General features: G+C 35.2%; 1 protein-coding gene across 14 annotated transcripts in view; it reads left to right on the forward strand.

The window, feature by feature from the left end:
* The window catches only part of ROBO2 (roundabout guidance receptor 2), a 1,384,729-nt gene that overhangs the window by 1,301,322 nt on the left and 71,293 nt on the right, over nt 1-12,114 (forward strand). For all 14 annotated transcript variants that reach the window (XM_066347995.1, XM_066347997.1, XM_066348002.1 and 11 more), the window contains 2 exons: nt 2,582-2,706; nt 5,305-5,476. In XM_066347995.1, coding sequence (XP_066204092.1) covers nt 2,582-2,706; nt 5,305-5,476 — 297 coding nt within the window. The remainder of the gene's footprint in view (nt 1-2,581; nt 2,707-5,304; nt 5,477-12,114) is intronic.

The following is a 12,114-nucleotide window of genomic DNA, read 5'->3' on the forward strand; positions in this document are numbered from 1 at the left end:
ACTCAAAAAGAAAAGACATTGAAATAATGTGACTTTTTCTTAAGTAAACATTTGACCCAAATCTTTCTTGTCAGTACCTCAAATTTGCTTTTGTATTTTCCCGTGTGTGTGTGTGTGTGTGTGTGTGTGTGTGTGTGTATATATATATATATATATATATATATATATATATATATATATATATATATATTTACGTGGATTGGGTTCACTTGGCTTCATTAAAAGACAGTCTTCTAGAAACTGAACAACACAGGCTGTTCATTGTAACTCTTTTTTTTTTTTTTTGGTCTAATAAAGCATGGCATTTTCTTTTATAAGTCTTCTTCCTGTGACCTCTGCCAGTCTGACCCATAATTTCTAATTAAGAAAGCTACCTTACTCCTTAGTGTCACCCCCCCCCCTTTCCTCTTGGGAACTTTTCCTGACTGCGCTTTAAAGTCAATCTGCAATGAACATGAACTAAATGTAGGTCTCAACCATTCCATTTCTGAGTGTCTTCTTCCCTTAAGTGGAGGCTTAGGATAAATTCTATCATAAAAGTAAAAATAAATAAATAAATCAGATGCCATGTATAATAAATTCTTGCCCTGTTCTGCTTTTCTACTTATTTTATTTATATAACTCCTAGAGAAAGTTCTTACTTTCCTGGACTTATTTTTATATAAATTGATATACCAGCTGTAAGAAAAGGTGTATAGGTTGCTGAGAGTAACATGCAGATGCTCGTGTTTAATCAAAGAACTTTCAAATTATACAAATAAACAAGACAGTAAAAATGTTGTGTTGATATCTGCTTCCAGTGTGGTCCACTGACATGGGCAGAAAGAAGTGCATGTTTTTAAGGACTTCACTAATCTACTTTTAGGATGCATAATGAAAGCATTACTGAAAATTTATATTAGTGTCATCGTCATTACGTATTACTTTATGTTGAAGATTTGTAGCATAATGCGCGTGGTGAGTAATTCAATACAGACTGCTACATTTGAAGTCGACTTCCAGAAGTCCATTTCGCTGCAGTTAGACTTTCCTTCTGAATTGGGCATTTGTCACCATCCACAGTGTGCTCATCTCCGATTTCTGAGGGTAACAAATGGATCTCAGCTGGCCGGTGCCTGGGAAGGCTGAGCGGCGATATGGGCTCTTTCACATCTCTATAAAGAAGCTGAGCACAGGACTAATTGACCTGTCAGGAAGCACGCACGGTGTTCCCGCCAAGCCAGCGGCGAGGCCAGTGAGCAACCCGTTCTCCCAAGTCATTTTTCGGTGCAGTCCACTTAATAACCACAAAACTGGTAGACAAGTGGCAGGATTTATGTCACCGTGCCATATTTTGGAGCAGCATTATCACATGGAGAAATAATGAATAATGGCACTGTGGGACGTGGGAGCCCTATATCTGAATGCAAATATGGCTGTACCTCAGTGAAATATGTCCTGACAAATATACCAGACATGGGGGAGGCTTGATTGATTGGCTTTAAAAATGTCTTTTACAATTCAATTGTATATATTTTCAAAGGCTAAACTGTGTAGAGTTATAAAAGCATTGGCCCTTTGTATAATAATTCGTTAAATTTTGTTTTAACTATTAGTACTGTCATAATTGCTTTTTCCTCTTTTGGGTTAAACTCAGTGATTCACCAACAACTGGTGCTTTACAGTGAAATTAGTATTTGTGAGCTCTTAGATACAATGAATGAGGGATGCTGCTGTCTAAAATCAGAAAAAAAAATTTCACTCACTTATCTCAATCTGATTATGGGAGAAACCATCCAGGAAGAAAATAAAAGAAATTAAAATTTTTTGCATGTTACATTTGACCCAACGTGAATTCTTTTCATGTTCTTTGCCCACTGATATAAAAGAAGTCTGATGTCTTCAATTATGAGTCATTTTGTAACAGTCAATTACTTTTCCCAGTATGTAAAGAAATGTATTTTTTTTATTTGTTGGTGAAATCTATAACTGTGTTTTTGTTTTTATTTGTTAAACACAAACTAAAATGAAATAAAATGGTTGTCTATAATACTACCACTCAGAAATAATACTGATAAAATTTTATAGTACATCCCCTCATAATATTTTTCATAACAGTGCTTTATTTTTTCAGAAAGAGAACCTGGTAGAGTCAAAAGATTCAAAGTTCTAGAATCAGACATACCTGTGTTCAAATTCTGCCTTGTTGTTTGAGCTAGCTACTTATAGTCGGCTTTAGTTTTCTTATATGTTAAATGAGTTAAGAATTGCTTTTCCTTCCTGAGGTACTTGCGAGAATCAAATCTGAAACTTAGCTCGATATATAGAAAATACGTCTCAAAGCTGGGCAGATAGAAAATACTCATCAGAATGCCAGCCGTTAAATTTATTATTCAGTACATGTTACCACGGCGATTGTGTTTGCTTTCACTCCATCTATTCTATTTAAAAGATACGTGAGAAAAACTGACACTATTGAGCACTATGTGGACATGTATAACTATTGGAAACCAGAACCTCCTGTGTCTTGTCTTCGTAATCACATTCTGCAAGTAGCATTAATGCACGCCAAGGCTTACAGTTTGTGTCACTTCCTCTGCAGCCCCAAGTGCCCCGCCGCAGTCTGTCACTGTGCTGACAGTTGGCAGCCACAACAGCACAAGCATTAGCGTTTCCTGGGACCCCCCGCCTCCGGATCATCAGAATGGCGTCATCCAAGAATACAAGGTAGGACCTGCCGGAAGAAGGAAGGCTCACAGAGAAGGTCCCCGGAGAAGTCTCCGCGTCACGCGGATGAGGCACATCTCTGGGTATCCCTCTCTTGAGTTTGAGTGTAAATGAATTGTTGTACCTTTGTGTGAGCGGTCAAGAAACAAATGGGTAGGGGGTGAGAACCTCCGTTTAAGAACACAGAAAACACAAGCTCGGGTACACACGTAAACCATGTGAGTGGAGTGTTTTGTTGTTGTTGGATTTCCATGTAAAATGCCTTATTACAGCATTTTTAAATTGCATTCTCAGAAAAAAAAATGCTTCAGGGGTTTAGAAAGTTGGAGTGTGAGCAAGAGGGTGGGCAGCAGCAACTCCCACTTTAAGTTCTGCTTTGATCGATTTGCTGAGGTTCTGTAAACTAGTTCCCTCAAAGGAGTAGGCCCATTAAAAAAATCAAATTAAAAAAAACCAAAACTGTCTTACAGTGTTTGGTTGATTATCTCACTTTTCAACTGAACTAGCTGCTATTTATAAACAGTATAGTATATCCATTGTTTCTTCATCATCATTTTATGATTAAGAGATAAAAGGTGCATAGCTTTGAGAAATAAGATTTTGAATAGCAAATGATTAGACCACATGTGAGAGTAAAACATCTCTTAATTAGCCGTGTAAAAAGTTTAAAACCATATGTTTTTTGCTATTAATAAATATTTACACAATTCTGACAGTATACTAGATAGATTTTATTAGTATGAAAAACTGGGAGCCCCATTTCGCTCCAAAACTTAATAATGAGTATGTAAAATTAAGCTGAATTATTTCACACAAAACATTGCAAATTGAATTATATTCTTTTTTATTTTTATTTTTTCATTTTTCCGGAGCTGGAAATGGGGAGGCAGTCAGACAGACTCCCGCATGCGCCCGACCAGGATCCACCGGCATGCCCACCAGGGGGCGATGTTCTATCCCTCTGGGGCGTCGCTCTGTTGCAACCAGAGCCATTCTAGCGCCTGAGGCAGAGGCCAAGGAGCCATCCCCAGCGCCCGGGCCATCTTTGCTCCAATGGAGTCTCGGCTGCGGGAGGGGAAGAGAGAGACAGGGAGGAAGGAGAGGGGGAGGGGTGGAGAAGCAGATGGGCGCTTCTCCTGTGTGCCCTGGCCGGGAATCGAACCTGGGACTCCTGCATGCCAGGCTGATGCTCTACCACTGAGCCAACCGGCCAGGGCCCTGAATTATATTCTAAGAAAAAAATGATAAATTTAAAATAGAATTTTCTTAAATTAATGGTTAATTTACAAAAGCAAATAGGGAGAATGTGCATAGCATTTAAAATTATTCCCATCACATTATAAAGAAATACGCATAAGAAATATAAGGATAAGGTATATCAAAATAGAAATTGTGAGAAAAATATAATTGAATAAAATAAGAAGTGTTAGGACATGTTTTAAGAGCCAAGAATAATCAGCTATGGAGTGTGTGTTTTAATAAGGTTAGGATTTATCATCTGAGACTAAATATTTTAAACTTCAATTTACTTAAAAATTTATTTTTTACAGCATGATAAATTGTGTTATAAATGATAAACTCTCTCACTCATTTAAGATGATCATGTTTTCGTAACAAAAATTATGTTTAGGTAAGGACTCAATATTCCTCTATTAGTAACACAGGTATCATAGTGTAAGTCAAAGAAATATACAATTCACAGAAATTATTTTAAAGAAATAGTTTCAGAAACTTACCAATTTCAGAAATAAACCCAGTGTGTTCCTTGTGTCTAGATTATAAATTAGTATATAATGAATACAAATATGTATACCTAATACAATTCTTTTTATAAAACATCACACAGTAACATATTTCCATATCCCAGAAGAAAGTATGACTTAAAATTTGATTCTAAAAGTAAAAGTCAAGCTTCCCTCACATTAGTGTTTAGACTTTCAACCACTTCGTTCTCATGTATGTGTGTGTGTGTGTATATATATTGATCGGTATTAAGATTTATTACTGTCATTGTAAATATTCACTTTAATTTCATCTCAGTCAATAACTATAACTTAAGTCAATTAATCTTGTTAACTACTTCTGTGTAAGTTAATATTTTCTTAAATGAAATATAAATTACTAAGATGTGTGCCTACATACATTGAATATTGAAACTCATAATCACCATATTTTTAATAGATTATATGAGTAATAAATCTTGATAAAGTAAGCAGAGGAATTTATGTTTTAGTCCATATGCAAATGCTGTTTTCAACCAGGGACCACTTTCTAGAGACATTAAGTGAATTATTGTGTTACAAGGATTCAGGGTTGATAACCAGATATGAAGGAATACGGCATAGTTTCAGCTTTCCTTTTTGCCTCTCTCTTACTGCACATGCGTGCCTGTGCGCGCGCGTGCGCACACACACACACACACACACACACACACACACACACACACTGCAGAAGTTAAGCTTTAAAAATGTCAATTAGAAATACTTCCAAAAGTATTGTAGATTGATCCGTACAAAAAATATTTTAATCTATTATATTACCTAACTATCAGAAAGCATAATTTCATCTCCTTTTGTTATTCTCTTTACATTTCTGTAGATCTGGTGTCTGGGGAATGAAACACGGTTTCACATCAACAAAAGTGTGGATGCCGCCATTCGGTCTGTAATAATTGGTGGATTATTCCCAGGTATTCAGTACCGGGTAGAGGTTGCAGCTAGTACCAGTGCCGGTGTTGGAGTCAAAAGTGAACCACAACCAATAATAATTGGTGAGTACCAACCTATGTCGTCTGTGCTTCAGAGTCAGTCAGCCAGTAACAAAATAGATTATTTTTTGGCACCCTAACAGTGGATGTGCAGTAATGAGTCAGAGGTGCACGCATCATATAGGCAAATGAGTCAGCTGCCTGGAATGATTAGCAATTGTTCATGCTCTTAAGGCTCCCATAAATGTCATACAGTTATCATTACTAAGAGTTAACTGCCGAAAGTTTTTTTGAAAATTATTTTTAATCAATAGTCTTATTAATTTTGATGCCATTGAAATATAATAGGAAATGAGGCAATTATGGAAGAAAGTGCTTTATGCTTCTTCAAATCTGTGCTTTTCTCTTGGCCAGAAAAATGTCAAAAATACAACCCGATACAAACCAAAAGAAACTTTATTATCCAAATATATTATACCAAAAAAGAAATCCCTATTAAATATACTATCATTTAGAAAATTGTTCCTGATCACTGTGGATAATCTTTGCTTGTTCTTGAAATATATATAAGTGGAATTATACAGAATATAATATTTTGCATTTGGCTTCTTTCACTAAACAAATGTTTTAGAGATTTACCCATGTATATATTATGCAATTTATATGTTTTGATTCTGAGCAATATTAATTTGTATAAATATATTATATTTTGTTACTTTGCTTTTCTCTTCAGAGATTGAACATTATGTGTAAGCCATTTTGAGGACTTTTTAAAAAATTTCTTTTGGGAAATATCTAGAACTGAAATGTCTGGGTAATAAGATTGATAGATTTGAACTTTATGCAAGACTTTATTTAAACACTTTTCTTTCAAATTGTAAAATTTTATACTCTCACTAGCAAAGACTTGTGAGATTATTTCCAGTATTTGTACATTATCACCTTTTGATTTTGCCCATCTGTAGTTTTAGCCATTCTGGCGACTGTAAACAGTATCTCACTTTCATTTTCTTTGATGATTATTGATGCTGAGCAATTTCACATGCATGTATTAGATATTCATAAATATATTTTTTTTAAATTTCTAAGCCTTTGACTTTTTAAAATCATATTTTTTGATTAATAGAAGTTATTTAACCATTCAGTATACAAATTTTTTGTCATGTATATTTATATGGCAAATATTTTTTGCTTGTCTATGACTTCTCTATTTTCTTAATAACCTTTTGATGAGCAACAGTTATAAATTTTAGTGAAGTACAGTTTATTAAACTTTTTTTTTCATATTTAGTGCTTCTAACAAATTGCTTCCTACCTCTAGGTAGTAATGATACTTTCTCATATTTTCTTCTAGAAGCTTTATAATTTAAACTTTTATGGTTTGGTCTATAACTCATCTTCAAGTAATTGCATGTGGCTTGAGGGTTGAGGCTTATTTCCAAATATATATCAAATCGTGTGGGCATCATGTATTGACTTTCCTTTCCCCAGTTAACCATGTATGTGTGGATTCATTCTTGGATTCCCTGTGTTGTTCCTTTTCTTTATGTGTCTGTCCGTCTGCCAAACCACTGCCTTGATTACTGCAGCTTACAGAAAGTAGTGAGATCAGGTCAGGTGAATGAATACTCCATCATTTTCTTCTGCAAAATTGATTTGGCTATTCCAGACCTGCTTTTTATAAACTTTTCAAATCAACATGTCAGTTTCTACAAAATTTTGTTAAAATTGTTTAATGAAAACACAGTGAATCTATCCATCAAATTGGAGAGATTAAATATTTTAAGTGAGCCTTTCTCACCAGAGCATAATGTACTTCTTCATTGTTTACCTTTAATTTTTCTCAGTAATATTTAGGGGTTTTCAGTATATGTTTGTGTTAACCATTTTTCTGAGTATTTGATTTTTTTTTACATCAAGTGGAATTTATAAAGTTTTCTCTTCCAACTGATCTATATTATATATAAATTTCATTTTATCCATTGTTCTGTTATTTTATCACCTTATTAACTTCACTTATTTATTTCAATAGTTATGAAATACTTCTAGTGGGTTTGGATCCTCATTTCTTTTCTTTCTCCTTACATGTGTTAATGTGATAAATTCTGTTTTCAAAGATATAGAAACATTGTATTCCAGAAATAAATTCCTTTTGGTCAGGATATGTTATGCTTTTTACAGATATGACTGGATCTATTTGCTTATGTTTTAGAAAGAATTTTGTATCTGGTACTGAGGAATATTGATTGACACTTTTCCTCCTAATGTTTGGGACAGGTTTTGGAATGAGGGTGGCGAGCTTTAGGCAGCGGGTTAGGATGCATTCCTTCCTCCTCTCTATTTTGTAGGAGTTTTTTCAGGCCTTGTATTTCTTCCTTAAATACTTTCTAGAATTCAGCAGCGATATCCGTTCTCAGAGTTTTCTTTATTTTTATGAATTCAATTTTTTTTTAATTTTTATTTCTTCTGTGTTGGTTGTGATAAATGGATTTTTTTAATATTTGTTCACCAATGAATCCGTCTTACCTGTCTATGTTTTTAAAATTTTTTTAACAATGCTTATTTTCAATAGATCCTTATTTCTAATCTTTTTAATGACAGTCTCTGTAAGATCTGTAATAATATCATCTCTTTTATTCTTATATGTTTAAGATCTATGTTTTCCTCTTGTTCTCTCTTCTACTTTCTCTATTGTCCCCACACTCTTCTTCTTTCTCCAATTTTAATCAGTACGGACCAAGACATCGATTTTATTAGTCTTTTTAAGGTACAAACTTAAATGTTTTATTTATTTTTTTTGGTTTCAAGTTAAGCCATTTATGCTATATTTTCATACTTCAAAAAAAATTATATATAATTTCCTGAGGTGATATTGGTTAATAGAATTATATGGGTTTCAGGTACATAGTTCTACCACACACCATCAGTATACTGTATTGTGTGTTCATCATCCCAAGCCAAGTCTCCTTCCGTTGCCATCTGTTTCCTCTCTACGTTCCTCCACATCCTCCCAACCCCCTTCCCTTCCTGAAATCCCCACACTGTTGTCTGTGTCTGTGAAATTTTTTTCTTTGCTTAGTCCCTTCACCTTTTTTCTCTCAGCCCCCTCCCCCCCCCATTAACGTTTATGTCTGTTGCTTGGAGAACAGTATGGAAAAGGGCCGGGGTGCAGGAGGGTCTAGGCCAGGGGACCCCAAACTTTTTACACAGGGGGCCAGTTCACTGTCCCTCAGACCGTTGGAGGGCCAGACTATAAAAAAAACTATGAACAAATCCCTATGCACACTGCACATATTTTATTTTAAAGTAAAAAAACAAAACGGGAACAAATACAATATTTAAAATAAAGAACAAGTAAATTTAAATCAACAAACTGACCAGTATTTCAATGGGAACTATGCTCCTCTCACTGACCACCTATGAAAGAGGTGCCCCTTTCGGAAGTGCGGTGGGGGCCGGATAAATGGCCTCAGGGGGCTGCATGCGGCCTGCGGGCCTTGGTTTGGGGACCCCTGGTCTAGGCTATCAGGGGGATAAATGGTGATGGATGAAGACTTGACTTGGGAGGATGAACACAGTATGGTGTACAGAAATGTGTTGTAGAATTGGGCACCTGAAACCTATATAATTTTGTTCACTAGTGTCACCTCAATAAAATTTAATTTAAAAAAATAAATGTTTGTTTGATCAGATTTGCACACGCTTTCTCCCAGACTGGAGTTGGTCTTTCCAGTCTCTCAGCCCTATTACTTTTTTGTTCTTAATATGTCAGCAAAAGTTATTTGAGTTATGCCATTGTTTGTTTTATTCTTTGTATTTCTCTTTGGTGACTATGTTTTGAGTAAAATAATAACAAAATATTTGTCCCCAAATATCATGCTCAGTTTAACTTGAATTAAATGGCTTTTGAAAATGTGAATATTTAAAGTGATATGTTTTCTAAAAAGAGTGATAAGTTTTTTTTCTAAACACTTCTTCAGCTGAATCTTATAATTTTTGATAGTTTGTGTTACTTAATACCTTCTTAATATCACATTTGATGTATTATGTTTTCACTTATTACAGAGTTAAAAATAATTTCCACTTCCTCTAAGGATTTATGTTTTTTGCAGAGGTTGTTTAGAAGTGTATTGTTAAATTTCCTAATACTTTGGGATTTTCCAGATAGCTTTTAATTACTGATTTCTAATTTAATTCCACCAAGGTCAGAGAAAGTAGGCTGTATAAATATGACCCAGCTTTTTTTTTTTTTTCCTCGTAAATGTTCCTTCTACATGTGAAAAGTAGGTGGATTTTTCTGTTTTACAGCGGATGTTTGGTCCTGGCCAGTTGACTCAGTGCTAGAGCATCAGTTTGACATGAGGATGCCAGGGTTCAATTCCCAGTCAGGGCACACAGGAGAAGTGCCCATCTGCTTCTCCACCCCACCACCTCTTGCTTCTCTCTCTCTCTCTCTCTCTCTCTCTTTCTCTTTTCTTTCCCTCCTAAAGCTATGGCTCGATGGCTAGATTGGAGTGAGTTGACCCCGGAAGCTGAGGATGACTCCAGGGCCTCTGCCTCAGGTGCTAAAAAATGGCTCCAGATGCAAGCAAGGGCCCCAGATGGGCAGAGCATCACCCCCTAGTGGGCTTGCTTGGTGCACCCTGGTCAGAGGTCCTGTGGGAGTCTGTCTCTGCCTCCCATCCTCTCACTAAATAAAAAAAAAAGAAATAATATTTTTTTTTTAAAGTGGATTTTCAGTGAATGTCAGGTCAAATTAGTTGATAGTTCTTACTGGTTTTCTATTCAGTTAATTAAAAAGAATCTGGAAACTTATTATAGTTACAAGGTTATGCATTTCTCCTTTCTGTATATCAGATTTATTTTATGTATTTTGTTACTCTGCTTTAATTGAACATATTTTAGAACTGTTATATTATATTAATGAATTTATCTTTTATCATTATGAAATTACATACTTTATTTACTAGTGATTTTTGTCCTAAAATTTACTTTATCTGATATTAGTATGAGCACATCATCATCTAAGTGTTTATTTGGTATGTATTTTTTTCCATCCTTTTATTTCAGCTACTGTTTCTCTATATTTAATTTATAATTATTTAAAATATATATGTATATATTTTTTGCTCTTGGTTTTTTTATCCAATATGACAATCTTTTGTGTGTGTGTGTGTGTGTGTGTGTGACAGAGACAGAGAGAGGGACAGATAGGGACAGACAGACAGGAAGGGAGAGAGATGAGAAACATCAATTCTTCATTGCGGCACCTCAGTTGTTTCTTGATTGCTTTCTCATATGTGCCTTGACCGGGGGGCTACAGCAGAGTGACTGACTCCTTGCTCAAGCCAGTGACCTTGGGCTCAAGGTGGTGAGCCTTGCTCAAATCAGATGAGCTCATGCTCAAGCTGGCGACCTCAGGGTTTCGAACCTGAGTCCTCCACATCCCAGTCTGACACTCTATCTACTGTGCCACCACCTGGTCAGGCCAATATGACAATCTTTACCTTTTACCTGGCATGTTCAGAGTATTATCTTTAATGCAATCCATTTGATATGTTTTGGGTTTAAATTACTATCTCACTATTTTCAATCCAATTTTGTTTCTATTCATCCTTTTAATTTCTTTTGAGTGAATTAAAGAACTTTCTGCATTATATATTTTTGTCCACAATTGGATTATTATACCTCTTCTTTACAATGATTACTCTAAGATTTGCTTATAAAGATCTTAGAAAATATAATTTAATTTTCTTTCCTTTCAATCTCTTTTTATTGTTATGCCTTTTACTTATATTCATGCAATAAATGCCAGTATGTAAATTAAAGTATTATTATTGGTTGTGCTTTAAATAATCTCCAGATAGGAAACAATGAAAATTGTAAGATTCATCTTAGTTCCCTTTGTGGGAATCCTATCCTTTTATTTCATGTATGTTGCCTACTTTTATATTTGTTTATGGTGGGGTTGCACATCCATACTTGTTACGACTTCATGGGCAGAAGAGGAAGTATACAGTCAGTTATTTATTTCATATAATACACTTTTCTGTTCTAGAATTTTCATTTGTTTCCTTTTACTTTTTCCACTTTCTTCTGAAATTGTTCTTTATGTTTAGTTATTATGACTCTGTTGAAGTTCATGAACATATTGTAATAGATGCTTTAAACTCCTTGTCCCCTAATTTCAACATCTGGTACATCGAATGGTCTATCTCTACTGATCTCTTTTTCTTTTGACCTTGCACCATCTTTTTCTAGCATTTTGTTGTTAATTGTTTGGCTAGATTTTGATACCTAGTAACTTGTTACTGTACCCTGGTCATTGCAGATGACATACTGTAGAGTATTGTGAACTTCAGAAATTGGTTGACCGAGTTCTGCAGGCAGTGATGTTCCTGGCTGGTCATCTCGATCTTGTGTTGGCAGCATTTTATTTTGTCTATATTTTGTTAATATGAAGTTGTTTGTCTTCTGAATTCAGTCTAGGGACAAAACCTCAGTTTGATCTTTCCTTCTAAGGCATGGCCTTCTTGAGGATTCAGTGGAAAGCCTCATAAGTGGATCCCCCTAAGTTGATGCAATTAAAATTGCGAGCACCACCTTCTCTGCAGTGGAGAGAAGCGGAAACCTGCTCAGCCTCTTCAGTCTTCTAGCTTCTGGAGTTCACCAGACCTTAGGGGTCTTTCTTCCTGCATGCA

Source organism: Saccopteryx leptura, chromosome 8 (assembly GCF_036850995.1).
Source record: "Saccopteryx leptura isolate mSacLep1 chromosome 8, mSacLep1_pri_phased_curated, whole genome shotgun sequence".
NCBI lineage: Eukaryota > Metazoa > Chordata > Mammalia > Chiroptera > Emballonuridae > Saccopteryx > Saccopteryx leptura.